This window comes from Hemitrygon akajei, chromosome 13 (genome assembly GCF_048418815.1).
Source record: "Hemitrygon akajei chromosome 13, sHemAka1.3, whole genome shotgun sequence".
Classification (NCBI taxonomy): domain Eukaryota; kingdom Metazoa; phylum Chordata; class Chondrichthyes; order Myliobatiformes; family Dasyatidae; genus Hemitrygon; species Hemitrygon akajei.
Genome location: NC_133136.1, coordinates 39,552,883 through 39,568,424, shown reverse-complemented (window position 1 = coordinate 39,568,424; position 15,542 = coordinate 39,552,883). Strand labels below are relative to the sequence as shown.

Below are 15,542 nucleotides of genomic sequence, written 5' to 3'. Positions count from 1 at the left end.
AAGGGACCTGAGGAAGAACTCCTTCGCTCAAAGGGTGGCGAGAGTGTGGGAAAAGTCTGGAAAACTACGTGGATGGGAGAGGTATGGTCCAGATGCCGGTCGATAGGACTAGGCAGAGCAACAGCTCGGCACGGACCAGATGGGCCGAAGAGCCTGTTTGTGTGCCGCGGTGCTCTGTGACCCCAGCAACCATAAGTGCGCACAAGCTGAAGGAGGCGGCGCGGCCGACAGACTATGCCGCATCCACCAGGCAAAGCGAGAAAAACTACAGGTGAACGAGATGGCCACCATGCCCGACTTGTCCTGCCAGTCTCCCTCCGTCCCGGCAGACCGACAGTCTTGGGGTAACATCTGCAGCTTCGTCTTCAACAGACAATTCACAGCATGGTTAGCGTTAGGGCTTCTGAAGAGTCCCCTAGAGAGCAAGAGCGACGCTCACTTTCTGAAAGGTAATCAGAACGGGCAAGAAACGCCAACCGAGCTTGTTTCCTTTCAAAGAGTCAAAAGCAGGGAAGGCTCTTAATAACATGCCAGAAGCTGACACGGAGTCCGGGGGAGCGGAAAATTTGTTTGAGATCGACGGAATTACCTGTGGAAATAGATCAGTCTCTCATAGGTATTGGGATGTTGGAAAGTTTGTGTTCGTCATTTCCAACGTGGGCGGAAAGCGACAAAATTCGTTATATTGGATCTTAACTGCGTTTATTCAGCGCAGCCCGTATTCACAATGGTCGCTTCCTTGTTTGGAAAGTTTGCGTTAGGTAACCTTGGCCACACACGGACGGCGGGTGTGGCGGGAATGCTGCCAAGAGTCAGTGTCGAGCCTCTGAAACTCAAACTGAGTTCATCCTTGAACGCTTTGTAGCGTGGAGGTATTTGTTGGCTCCAGGTGCGCGGTGGTAGGCTCGTGTGGCCGCCCTACTGAAAGGCAGTGGGCTGGCTCTGGAGTAGCAGCTCTCGGGTCGAGTGGCTGTTCGCGAAACGCGTGTCGCCCAAACGCCACCGACTCCGAGCCGGATCACAGACCAAGAGCGTCCAAGGTAGTTGTGATTCAGTCCAACTCGACCCGAGAGCAGGGAGTATCACCAGGGAACTGATCTCTTCCATGGTGACTTTTATTTGCGGATTTGCATCGCTCTCTGGGATTATTCCTGGTTGAATCTCTGCTGAATGCGTAATCACTATTTGCAGTTGTTCAGGCTGATTGCAATTGCATTTACTTGACTAGGCGGAACGGGTAGTTTGTGCCGGGCTAGAGCAACTGAATAGGAAAAGGTATTTTCGGGCAAACAAGAGGACATCGGAAGTTCTTCCAATGGCTCTCCAAACTTGTCACATGCCATTTCCTCAATGGGGATTTGAATTCCAGGTATAGTTCGTTTACATTTCTTTAAATCGTCTTCGGGTACGTGTATGATATGCGTGCACTCGTGTAAAATTCACACCCTGCAGTTTGGAAATCCAGCATTAATAAGAAAGTAGATGATATTAGTATCTATTTTGGAAATCGGAGAGTTCCAGAGAATCGAACTAAGAACCAAACAATTGATAGTGGGTTAAAATAAGGGGGCAAAACATAGACGGGAGATGTGGCTGGGGGCGGCAGGGGGTGGGGTGATGAAGACTGAGTGACGTTAACATGATCGGAAGCAATAGGACGGATTTCGGAACTGCAAAGTTAAAGTTGAGGAAATGCGCTACGACACATTAAACACCTTAACATTTCTTTGTAACCGCTCACTAGAGGATTTATTGCAAGCAGCATTTGGGGATGATGTTTCTCAACGGATTATTATTTATTTTTTATAGAACCTCCCGTTACAAGAATCATCGGAGTTTGACCTGCAGGATTTCAAAGATGTTGACATCATGTGCGGTAAGTGCACTTCGTTCCACCGTGTCCTCTTGAAACCATCAGAAAGGACAGGCAGTTTTACAGGGATCCTGATTACATATTAATGCTGTTCCCGAGCCCTCACCAATCGTTGCTATTGGAAACACAGGAATACGCCAGTGAAAGATAAAACAATGAGCACTTTTAACAGGGAATCCTGACTTTGCTGGTCTATTAACTCCGAGGCCTTCCATTTATCACCTAGAACATTTAGCAGATAAATGTCGTTTGGCGGGGTCATTTCTGAAAACATTGTAAAACAGGTTTAGTCTTGTCTGCCTCTGCACACTCTCGGCCTATATCACAAAACGCTTCGGAATCACAAAAGGCAACTCCTCAGACTTTTTATTACACATACGGCGTTTACCTGTCTCGGAAGCACCCAATTGTTAGAAACATGCGTGAAATTGGCATCGATCGGAAACTAGAACCATTATTATGTTCAGCTTATGGGGCTATTTTATTGATTTTGGGCCGGGGTTGTTTCTCTGTTGATAGTGAAGCGCGGCTAATGATGAGGTGTCACTTGTATCTGCAGCTCCAATGGACAACAAGTCTTCCTTTAGGTTCTGCTAAATCGTACCGCAACACCACTAAACGTCCTCGTTCAACAGCGGTCAGCTAACTGAATGCACTCATACGTACCCCGACGCAGATCTTTTCCCCAGAGGGTGGGGATTGTTCAGTATTTTCAAAACCGATTTTTTCTCTTGCAGAATGCTCCTTTAGTTCAACCCTAGAAACAATGAGTTCCTTAATGATCCTGGCAGCATACATAGGAAGCGATAGAAGTAGAGAACCCAAACTGTAATTTCATAGAAACAAGCGGCACCAGAAGAGGCCAACTCTCCCGCCCTTTCCCATGCTTCCTTTTATAGGGCATGTTTTAGTTAGAATTTTGAAAGTTATTGTTGAATCTGCTTCCATGACTATCATGAAACTAAAATCTATCCTAAATCACAGCAAGTGGCCCATTTGCAAAATTCTCCTCTCTGCTGACTTCTTTACTGTCACTTTCGGGAAATGTTTTCTGGACACTGAACCGCCTGTCAGTGGAAACTGCTTCTCTGTATCTCCTTCTCTGTTTAAACTCTTCTATAACTTATCCCATAGATTTTGCTCCTAGAGTATTCTCTTGTCAACCCAAGTAACTGATTTCTTCAGTACTGAAGTCTTTTCTGAATACTCCATTCTAAAGCCCCCTGCTTTGTAATGGACACGTTCAGGTCAACTGGCTACGTTATCAGGTGCAGCGTAAAATCTTTGTTTTTACACTCAGTGCTTCATTTCGTTAATCCAAAATCCCACGCGCTAGAGTTGTTTATCCTTTTGTCTACAGACCCAGCGGCTTTGATGCAGCCTATGACCATGACGGACACGGACCTGCCGCTTTCTGACTATGTGTCTCAGCTTGACGCTTGCATTTCATCTTCACTGCCGGGCGTGCACGACCCTCTGATTGAGCTCAACCTGCGAGCGGATCATCCGCACCCACCTGAGCAGTTCTGGAGGGACGTAGCAGAAGAGAATCAGAAAGCTCTGGGAGACGCTCTGGAGGAAAATGAACACGTAAGAAAAAGACCTGAAAATATTTTCCCTGATGTGACAGAGTTATTCATAATGTTTACAGACTACACAATAGAAAACTCAGATTCACAGATTCTGGGAAAATAGATAATTTGTGGAAACTGTTTCTTCTCCTATTGATTTGAGCATTTTAATTATATTTTTAGCAATCTGGATAGGGGTGGTTTAAGGTAAAAGTGCATCATCTTTTTCTCCAGGGCAACTCGTGATGGCAGGAAATGGGAGTCACATACAGATCTGAAGAAGGAATGGGTTAAATAAAGGATATGCTTATCATCAAAACCAGCTGGTTCTTGCTAGATATCTGTGTGTAATAGATTCACATATTTAGCATGACTGGCTGGTTTTGTTGAGCGATTGATTCTTCTTTCCAGTGAAAATGCATGAGTGAAATATGAGTAGGAAAAATGTAGGAACATTTGGTTCTAACAATAGTTTTTCTTAAAACAAGTGAGCAGAAATTTGTTTCTATATATTTATGCAACACACAAAGTGCTGGAGGAAGTCAGCAGGCCAGGCAGCATTTATGGAAAAGAGTAAACAGTCGACGTTTCAGGTCGACTAAAGGTTTCAGACCCTTCATTGGGGCTATTTCCCATGGTCAGAAACTGGATAATTATTTCTCAGAGTGGGAAGGGGTAATAAGACGAAGTATTTAAATAGAGACGAATCCCTTTGAATCTGTAAGAGAAAAATATTTGAAGCAGGTGAAGATGGAAGACGGAAATGTTTTTACTGATTTATTGGAAATTGGAATCCTCTGCTGAATATACAATGGGCACTGAACTACAAAGACTTTAGAATAAAAGACCATAAATATTAGAAATAATAAAAAATTATGAATTAAAACATGCAAATGTGACTAACAGGATTATTGAAATGAGGCATGGGCATACTTAGAGTTTGCTCCTTTTGGAAACTGTGACTCATCATATTGTCAAGCTTTAGAGAATCAGTTTTTGAGACTAATTGCTGTTCTCCACTGCAGCTACAAGTCACTTTAAAGAGAAAGCACTATGAAATATTATCATTGAAGGAGAGAAATGTCCAGCTGAAAGAACTTGCCAGTAAGGCAAAACATCTGGCCTCAATCCTTGATGTAAGTATAAATGTTTACACCATGATTCCCATCTTTTATGAGAGGAGTATGGTAGAACTACATAAAAGATATTTGTTCAATCCTGGTGGTTTTGTATATATTTATTATATATAAATGATATTAGTCTGGTTTGATTTGGGCTAAGCAAGGCTTTACTGGTCAGGTTTGGTACTTTATTCAGGTCAGGATAATTAGCTGTGAGTTATGTTTGCATTTACAGTGATTGTTGAGATAGGTTGGGAGGTTGGGTTGAGTTTTAATTTTATACCCAACCAAATTTTGAATATTGTAGTCTAAAGACAAGTTTTTATCAAGATTGAATTGGCCTTGGATTTTTTTTGGAAACCATTGTAAACAAGATACCTAATTGAATCAATGAGAAATAATGAGCGAATTGGTACTTTCATCTTTTACCAGAAACTTATGAACCAGGAATGCCAGGATACTAGTGACACCACAACTAAGACCTTTCCCTCGAGTTCTCCAGCTAAGCGGCATAGAGTAGAGGGAACCTATTTCGATAACCAGGATTGTGATAATGTGGATGAGATCTTAAGAGACATCTCAGAGAAATGTAGTGTAGCATTGGAAAAACTGAATGAAACAAACACTAAACATCTTAAGAGAAGACATAATTCAGGAGAAGAAAGTTATACCGAAGAACAGGAAACCATCAACATGTATGGAAGCTTCAATGGACTTCAGACATCTACAGCCTGCAAAATAGCCACTATAAGTAGCAGTGAGCTGGACAATGATGTATCATTTAAGACTTCAATTCGCGATCACTGTACAATAAGGACATTAGCATTTCCTCAGGGCAATGCATTTACCACCAGGACACCCAGTGGAGGTTTCAAATTTCGATGGATTCCGAATTGAGTGGATTATCAGCTAACTACACTGACCAGTGGGACTTAATTAAATTTACCTTTAGTAAATACTATACATGATGGAATTCCATGAAACACTCTTGCACTGCCAGCGCTTAGAAGATTACAATCATACTCAAAAGCATTATCTTTCATGTCCACCAAATACTTTGCAGTTATATAGGTATCAAAGTGGCTTTCCGTAAGTCCATAAGATATCGAAGCAGAATTAGGCCGTTGGTCTATCAAGTCTGGTCTGCCATTTCATCATGGTTTTCATGTTAATCTCTATTATCCTACCATTATTCAAAAAATGTGATCAGAAATGGAAACAAATGAAAGCTTTGCATTTTGATATCATATTCAGCACTACAGGATGTCCCAAATGCACTTTACAGCCAATTAAATATTTTCTGAAATTTAGTCATTGGCGTAAAGTAAATAATATGGTTGCCAATTTGCACACAACACTAACCCATTAAAATAATATAGTAATGAGCAGATAAATTATTTTAATAACATTGATTAAATGATAAATTTTCTATGATACCGGGGTAAATATAAAATAGTACAGTTAAAATTTTATCTTTAAACTTTTTGGAATTTTTGCATACATTGGATAGAGCAGATGGAGCTGTGATTTAAACTGAATGAAGAACTCCCTCAGAATTACCATCAGGTTTCAGTGCACAAATCCCAGGAAGAGTTTATGAATGCACAATCAAGAATACAACCAACTGAGCTACATCTTACACAGATCTTCAGCGGTTTCAACATGTTGAAAGAAGTTAACTTATTTCCTGTACATAGCTATTGTGCAAATATTTTAATTATCTTTGCAATTTAGCCCAATGGCTATATTACATACATGCAGTGTAAATATCTCAGAAGACAGAAGAAGAAATTGACTTGTGTTATACAACCTCTCCAGTTGAAAAAAGGTATCAGAACTGTTTTCTTATGCTGCTGTATATGTCAGTGGAGACAACTGAATATAGAACAGGGCAGCATGAAAGCACGGTAGCATAGCAGTGAGCATAACACTACTACAGCAGTTCAGGTTGAACCACTGTCTATAAGGAGGTTGCCGTGCTCCCTGTGACCATGTAGGTTTCCTCACACATTCCAAGGACATACAGTTTACTAGGCTAATTTGCCACATGTGTGTAATTGGGTGGTGTGGGCTCATTGGGCTGGAAAGGCATTTTACTGTACTACATCTCTAGATAAATCAATAATACATGACTAAAGTTTGAAAGCATCACAGTTTATCTGAGTCTGAGTCCCTCAGTCAGAGTTGACATGATGTTGTGCCCTAGCTGTCTAGATACGCAAGCCTGGGCAGTACAATATGCAGAGCAAGCTGTTGCCCTTGTAGTAAGTTCCCCCTCACCATGTGTCTAATGAGCCCAAAGAATTGGCAGAGACCGATACAGTTCAGTACCAGCAGCCTCCCAGGAGTTGCCAGTCAACATTGAACTCCATGTAGTAAACACAAAATACACTGCAGATGCTGTGGTCAATGCTGCCCGACCTGCTGAGTTTGTACATGTTGAACTCCATATAGGACTGCTTTAGGGATACCAGCTCCAGATTTTTCCCTTGGGGTTTACTCCCAAAGCCTTCCCCCATGAGTGGGTATAGCCGCAAAGCAGGTTTGAGATCAGAGTTTTCCTTCTCCTAGGCGAGCTGCCAACTACAGCTGACAAGCCACATCTGCCAGAAGCAACTGGATTTAAGGCACCAGTAACTCACCTTTGTCCCTTCTCCTGTCAGTAGAAATAGTTCAGCGGGGCTCAGTACCTAAGCCACACGTGAAGGCTGGGAGCTGGACTTGGTTGTCAGAGACTATTTGAGAGCATTTAATAGATAGTAGGAGCTTAACCCCACTACCATCCCCGGCTATAACAACCTTAAGGAACCATCACAGTTTAAAATCCTGTGCTAATACTTACTTCAACTTAGATCTTTTCAGCACTCATTCAAAAACTTCTCAAAAGTACTGGTAGAAATGTAGAGGCCTGGTACAAGGAGATAAATATTCTATCATCAGAATCAGAACAACTCCAAAACTGTCCATAATTTATTTAAATATTGGAACTTTCTTATGAGTTCAGATAAATGAAAATTTCAAAAGCATTGTACCTACTGAAAGTCTGTAAGCAAAACAGAAAGTTGGAGGAGCTCACATAGACAATTCTTTACTACTATTAGCTTGCCAAAAAATATGGGAAATGGGAAATTTAAAATTGAGCACAAGTCAGTGGTAGGAGTGGTGATGAATGGGGATGAAAAAGTTTAGGAGTATCAGCCTCTGTTAACAGAGTTTCTGTGTTAATGTTAAAATGACGAAAAAGCACACCCATATGTTCAAAGTGGGAGCTGTTGAAGTATTTGGGTCTGTTGCCACAGAGGGAGCCTGACTGTCATCTTTTAGGGCAGTTGGGTAGAGAATTGTCTCCACATGCTGTGCCAAGCAGGGAAATTAGCTACATAAAGAGTCACTACATAAAGTGTTCTGTATAACAACTCTGGGCATTCTTTTTCTTTGCTTCTTGTAGTCCAAGAGTCACACAGAAGTGTTGTTTCCTGCAGCCAGGCTCCATTTATAGGACTTACTCCTGTCATTCCCAAATGTTATCAGCCACCTATCTCTGGATCATTTATTGGCACGTAGTTTTTAAACTGGTTCAGGTGAGAGGTATGGTCAGCCACATTGTTATCCATGCCCCCCCCCCCCACACACACACATACACACACACACACACACTCACACACACACACACACACACACACACACACACACACACACACACACACACACACACACACACACACACTCACTCACACACACGCACACGCACACGCACACACACACACACTCTATCTGGGAGGAACTCAGAGGTCAGGCAGCAGCTATGGAAGGAAATAAGCAATCAATACTTTGGGACGATGAAGTTTTTCAGCCCCAAAACTTTAACTGTATTTTATTCCCTCCAATGATGCTGCCTGACTGTGGAATTTCCAGCATTGTGTCTGTGATGATCGAGACTTTCAGTATCTGCAAGCTATTCTGTTCAACGGCTCATAGGGACAGACAGTATATGTTGGCTGGATCCTGCAATATGAACAACATAACATTGAATTTGGTATTCCAGCAATCCCATGCAGGAGGAATCGGAGAATTATAATTGGGTGCTCTCTGCTATTTACTTTTGGACTTACTTTTTAAGACAGCAGATTGAATCAGAGACAAATGCTCCAGCCACTGCATCCATCCCTAGTGCTGAGCTTGAGTAAATGGGAAGCAGAAAGACTGGGTAAAGCATTTTGTGTATAATGCTCAAATGTAATCACCATTTTAGCATGTTTTCATGTTAACAAGGGTGGGGTAGCTTATCAACCTTTGATTTGAAAATAAACATGCCTCTTAGATAATTCCACCTGTCTAAAATGAGCATAGCTCTTTTGTTTTCATGTAGTGTTATAAGTGTCCATTGGGATAGTTGAAAATAAATGAATTTCATCTCCAAGGCAGATGCTAGGGTGAAGTTAAAGGACTTTGATGTCATAAAAAGACGGTTGGGGGAAGACACGCGTGGTCTACTTGGAGAATCAAAGAGAGAAGGAACAGCATTTTAAATGGTGGGGATTTGTGTTAAATACTGCAAGAAATCTCTGAGAAACAGTGCTTATTTTAATCTTGTATTCACTGAAGTAAGATTTGCCTCCTTCACCTGTGATTAGCTTGTGACCACTTAGAGGCAAGTACACTAAACAAAATGAACAAAGCAATGTATAAACCTTTATCTAAACAACTCAAATATTCCAGATGTACAGCATGGGAAATGTTTCCTTAAATTAAATTGAGCATGTGATGAACTATGGGTTGTATCAATGCAAATGATTTGCTGTTGTGATATTAGTAATAAATGTCTGATTTTAGGCATGAGAATACAATACATTCTAAAAAATATGGCTTTCCCAAAGCCATTTACCCAATGTAAGATTTGTTGATCAAATAGTAAACAAAGGTGTGTCAGAACAAACACAGCTGAATGATTTATTGCTCATATTAAACATTATTGTTTCAGTTGAATTGTTTACTGTCAAGACATTTATTCTAAAACTGACTAAAATAAATATTAAAAAGCAATATACTGCATAAAATTACAGTATATTTCAATTTCCATTTACTTGTCTCCATCTTTGCAAAACTAAATTATATATATGTTTATTGATGATTCTTAGTTGTGTATAAAGTGCTTATTAACAAGTGTCTTTAAACTACTACATCCTTTTACATTGTGTTGCTATTAATTGTTTATGAATCGATCTCTTCATTTTTCTTCACCTTTGAAGCTTTCTATACAAACACTTAAGATGGTACAAACTCAAAGACTGCAAGCTTTGGTTTAAGGGAACGTTTTTCAAGTTAGAAAGGAGGAGCTTCTCTTGAACTCACAAAAATGAGTATTAAAGCTATGTACCCAGCCTTAACTGAAAACAAGTATTGCATACTAGTTCATCATTGCACATGTCCAGTGGATTCTATTCATATATACATTATACCTAGAGGTTTAGCAGCTAAAAGTTGGAAGACTACTAGTGGCTAATTATCTTTCTGTTCAAAATTTTGCATTGTTAATTTCTATCCTATTGACTCGGGAATTGGAAAGATTAGAAAACTCACCTTTCTTGTCAATTTTAAGCATTAAATTGGCTAAATCTCATTTCAGTCATCACTTTACTTTGAAATACTTTAACTTTCAAGATGCCATGCATTGTCATAGTCTATCAAACATGAGTCATAAAATAAAAGATAACACAAACAATCTTGTAAACAGGAATTTACAAGAAAAAGCTGTGGATCAAGGGAAGTTAAAAAAGTAACAAATGTTACAAAGTATGCTAAAACTGTATTCTTCTTGACATCAGTTCTGCTACAGGTCAGCTATTGCTTCCACCGATGCTGTTTGACTCACTGAGTTCTTCCAACTTTCTATTTTTTTCTCCTTAATATGCTAAGTTTTAATTTGCATTCATCAAATTTTCAGAGTTCTTGTGTTTGCTGTCACTATTTGTAAGTTTAAACAATATTTAAATAAAATTATTTTGAAAGAACTTTCTGTAGCTAAATTAGAATTTATCTCTGCTTTCAATGTAGTTTTGTTCTGGACACACAATAAATAATCAATAATAATTTTGCATGTCAACACCTTGACAAATGGAGAATCATTTCTAAAGCAATTCACTCTTGGCCAAAGCTTTTTAATGGCTGAAGTTCTTTATTTGCCTTGAAATTATTATTCCTTGGACAAACTAAATATGAATGAAAAAATGGAGAGTGGTTTGCTTTGACTCAGAAGTCCCTTGGATTATATAGTTCCATCTACTGTAGGTACATTATGTATAAATGCAGCTATTTCTGATAAATTATGTTACTGCATTTGCCTTTTGTAGTTAACATTATTAGAAAGTAACAGAATGTAAAGGTGACTGTTCAGCTTTCAACCCATCTCCCTATGAGACTAAATACATTCTAGTTTTGTAACATTGCTTTTATATGAAAATGAAGAACTAATTATGAGTCTAGATAGAGGTATGCTGGATTATTCTAATGCTGAAGATTGATCACTATCATTTCCATTAAAATATTGTTTTTTAACTATCATTTTTTTTTTAGACATTTTGGATTGTGCTTTGTACCCACCATTTATGTGGAGTGCTGTCACAATAAAGCAGGGTCCCTCATCAACAACTCCCAGCATCCAATCTATGCCCTCTTCTCATTGCTATCGGGAAAAAGGTGCAAAAGCTATAAGTTCTACACACCAGGTAAAGGAACCAACCGGCTCCTGAACTGGCATGGATAACTTCAGTTGCCATGATTCTGAACTGAATCTATGACCAATGGATTCTATTTCAAAGATTATTTATAACTCAAATTCTTAGTATTATTTTTTTAGTTACACAGTTTGTCTTCTTTTCCACGTTGGTTGTCTGACAGTCTTTGCTTATGTATAGTTTTTCATAAATCCTTTTGTAATTTTTTCCTTGTAAATGTCTGCACAAAAATGTATCTCAAGGCAATATATGGCTACATATACATACTTTGAGAATAAAATTACTTCGAACTAAACAGAATGTTAAAATACATAGAAGGTGGTTGCTTTGCACACTTATCATGCCATGCAAAATTTAGTAACAATGCACACTTTCCTTCAGCTGAAGTACAGCAAAGCTGTGACCGGCTGGGAAGAGAAGACAAGAAGTTAATTAGGGCTCTTTGGCTTAGAACGGTAGGGAGTGGGGCAGAAGGCCAGACATCAGAGTCCGAGGAGTGGTTGGCACCAGGGGTGGGAAGGGAACAAATGGCTGGGAAGGGAGATCAGAATCATGGAAGTTGTGGAACATGGAGATTGGTGCCTGAGAAAGGAACACTGGCTGGAGATCAAAGCATTGGGGTGGAGAATTGAAGTGCAAAATTGCCTAAATTGTGAGATTGGAGGTGGACTAGGTCAATGGGAGGGTGTGTGGAGGTCAATGAGATGCTGGTGGAGGCAGCTGTGGGATCTGATGACAACAGATGTTGTGAAGATGAATGTGAATTCCCTGGTTGGATTCCTATGGGCCTGGTCCATAGATGTTGGCTGGAGATGGGTCCACTGAGCAAAGTGTTGCAGCCTCTCTGGTTGATACCTTAAGCAGAGTGTCCATCTCTCACACAAACTAGAATGCCAGTCTCTTCTCAGTTGCCCAGGTAGAGTGGCAGCCCTTCCTCACCCCTACCTCTAAAAGCAGTGGCAACCTTTTCTCCCTTTCAATTTGCATATAACATGCCACTCTCTTTACTCCCACAGACTGCACCGGTTTCTCCTCATCTCTCAAAATGCAATCATCTCCCTTCCCTTCCTGCCAGACGCAGAGCCACTTTTCTCTCATATATGCTTGCCATTCTTCTGTATTCTTTAAGAGAAACAAATATCACTGTGCAGTTTGTTAACTGACTGTCACAGCCCATCCCGGTAACACTGGCATCACATCAGCGTTATTTTGGGATTGATGAAATGATCTGCCTGTTCTACATGCTGCTGTCAATGTGCTTGCTACTGTGTTAATTACTGAATATTATGTTGTTCTAACTAAGATGCTATCTCTGGGAGGATGTAGCATTGGCATCCTCTATGTCCAAGTAGTTGAGTCTAACTTCATGACTGATGTGTAGAAATTGACAGGAATGAAACAGGAATTTTAATAACTTTTTTTCCAGCAGCATCAGGGAAGTTTTTCTTATCATGCAAGTACAAACTGATCCACTGAACATCCATCCCGCAGCTTCCCTCATATAGAAACATTCGAAAGCCAGCTTGTCCCTCCTTCGCTGCAGTTCTGAGAGCAATTACATATATGGTTAGAACAGACAACAGGTATCTTCCTCTGTACCAGCTTTCAAATCCTTGGAGATGGGATGCAAGCTGATGTCTCTAAGGGCTTTTAGGATCTCATAGCTGCCATTGGAATAACAATTTAACCGATCAAAGGGAACAAGATGAATGAGAAAACAGTAGTAAGGAGGCCCATAGGGTGGACATTATCCACCAAAAGAGAAATTTAAAAAGTAATCTTTTAAAGACATAGGAAATGAATAATTGGGAAAGACAGGGCAAATTATAAATGATCCTGAGGTTTAATCAATCTTTCTGAACATATGAGTTAATCAAACTAATGAATGGTGAAGGATTAAGCATTGGAACACATTTCATTTGGGAATTGAAACAGGTGGGGTGGAAAGGTGTGGCATTTAAAGAGTTTGGATAAAAAGGCTATGTGTAACTTAGGGATTCACAATATTGTTGCTCTTAGTATAAATAGATAGGCAAAGGAAGGAAAATGGAGGTTAAGAATTATTTTAAGTGGAACACAAAAGTAAATTGATTGGGAAAGACAGGAGTGCCCTGATAAAATAGAAACTGTGGTTTTAATTCACGTACTTCCAATTATAATATGAGCCAGGTGAGTTTGCTATTGTAAAGTAGCCTGGATAGAGAGAAATACTCCCTCTGGGAAAATGTCAGTGGTAACAGTATACTGGAACATCAGTGTGATGAGGAGATTAGTAAATGGCTCTGGGAATTGGTTAAATGGCCAAATAATTAGTGGATTATGAAAGGGGGGATTACAATGTTAAATTACTGAATTATGGCAATCATGTGGAATGTCACATTATGAGTCACATTATACTTTAAATCAACAGGATGCGATATTACACTAAATGAATAGAGACCTAAGAGAAAAACACACCGGTATTAGCCACAGCTTTTGCTGAAACTGAGGATAAAAGTGAAAAAGAATGAAATTAGGACAGAAGTAACTGAAAATTCTCAGCAGCTTAGGTAGCATCCAAAGAGGGAGAAAGAGTTAACACTGTAGGCCAATGGTGAAAATTTAAAAAATGGAAATAAAAATCTGAAGTGTCCTTTTCTCCTGACTTCAGAAGTAAGCTTTTTAGTGACCATTTTATCTTTTTGATCTCTGGTTTTGGACACCTCTGCATTGGGTTAGGGAATTAGTATTATGTTGCTGGCTCTGACACCAGTAGGATGTGCAGCCATTTCCACATTCTGCATTCAGCACCATAATGGCATTTTCTAAACATCTATTCTTGTAACCTCGTTCATTAGTCAAGTTGATCAAACTGAAGTCTGAAACAGGCTGTGTATTATCTAAATGGTGAGAGGTAGTAGAGCTCTGATATACAGAGGGATCTGGGTGTCACGGAGCCCAGAAACTCCCAAAAGGCTAAAGTTAAGAAGAATGGGGGAGGGAATCTCATTGATACTTATCAAATATTGAAAGGCTTAGATAGAGTGGATTTGGAAGGGATGTTTCTTGTATTGGGGGAGTCTAGGATCAATGGGCATAGCCTTAGAATACATGGACATCCATCTAGGTCAGAGATAATCAGAAATTTCCTTAGCCAGAGGGTGGTGAATCTGTGGAATCCATTGCCATGGAGAGCTGTGGAGGCCGTCATTGTGTATATTTACAGTGGAGGTTGATAGGTTACAGGGAGAAGGCAGGAGAATGGGGTTGATGGGAAGAATGGGGATAATAAATCAGCCATGATGGGATGGAGGAGAAGACTTGATTGGCCGAACAGCCTAATTCTGTTCCAATATCCTATGGTCTTAATGTGAGGTCAGGAGTCCTAGTGAGCCTAGTGATAGATCCTTTCAGGCTTTTGTATCTTGTGCCTGATGAGAATGGACAAATGTCCTAATTCTGCTCCTATGTCGTATGGTCTTATGGACAAGTGAGTAAGTGTGTGGGAGTGGAGTAGAACATCAGTGGTGTGTGTCAGCTGAAATTGAAAGATTTGATGTTGTAATTGTAAGCTACTGAATTGAAATATGAAATATTGTTTTCCAATTGTGTTTACAATGGAGAAGGTTAAGATCAGTGTGGGAATAAGAAGGAGAGTTAAATAGCAAGCAAACATAATCTCACGATTCACAATCAAAATCTGGGATGTCATAGAATCATAGAAAAGTACAGTACAGGAACAAGCCCCTCAGCCCATTTAGTCTGCGCCGTATCATTTAATCTGCCTAGTCCCATTGACCTGCACCTGGACCACAACCCTCCATAATCCTACCATCCATGTACCTATCCAAACTTCTCTTAAACTTTGAAATTGAGCTCGCATTCACCAGTTGCCCTGGCAGCTTCTTCCACATTCTCACGACCCTCTAAGTGAAGGAGTTCCCCCTCATGTTCTCCTTAAGCTCTAGCTCTAGCCCCACCCAACTTTAGTGGAGAAAGCCTGCTTGCATTTACCCCATCTGTACCTCTCATAATTTTGTATACCTCTATCAAGTCTCCCCTCAATCTTTTATGTTCCAAGGAATAAAGTTTTAACCTATTCAATCTTCCCTTATAATTCAGGTCCTTCAGTCCTGGCAGGATCCTAGTAAATTTTCACTGTACTTTTTCAACCTTATTTACACCTTTTTTGTAGGCAGGTGACCAAAACTGCACACGTTACTCCAAATCAGGCCTCACCAATGTCTTATGCAGCTTTCACATA

General features: G+C 40.1%; 1 protein-coding gene across 1 annotated transcript; it reads left to right on the top strand.

The window, feature by feature from the left end:
- Positions 1 to 1,293: 1,293 nt before the first annotated feature.
- Positions 1,294 to 5,462, top strand: mcidas (multiciliate differentiation and DNA synthesis associated cell cycle protein). Its single transcript, XM_073063944.1, has 5 exons — positions 1,294 to 1,369; positions 1,810 to 1,876; positions 3,234 to 3,463; positions 4,470 to 4,580; positions 4,998 to 5,462. Exons 1-5 carry the CDS (start codon positions 1,316 to 1,318, stop codon positions 5,460 to 5,462), a joined length of 927 nt encoding a protein of 308 aa, XP_072920045.1. The 5' UTR covers positions 1,294 to 1,315.
- The last annotated feature ends 10,080 nt before the right edge of the window (positions 5,463 to 15,542 follow it).

What these genes read in the sequence shown, in the direction of transcription:
- mcidas (XM_073063944.1), top strand. Translation starts at nt 1,316, where the DNA reads ATGGCTCTCCAAACTTGTCACATGCCATTTCCTCAATGGGGATTTGAA. An exon ending in CTCTGGAGGAAAATGAACAC is followed by an intron (nt 3,464 to 4,469) that starts GTAAGAAAAAGA and finishes TCTCCACTGCAG; the next exon opens with CTACAAGTCACTTTAAAGAG. An exon ending in ATCTGGCCTCAATCCTTGAT is followed by an intron (nt 4,581 to 4,997) that starts GTAAGTATAAAT and finishes ATCTTTTACCAG; the next exon opens with AAACTTATGAACCAGGAATG.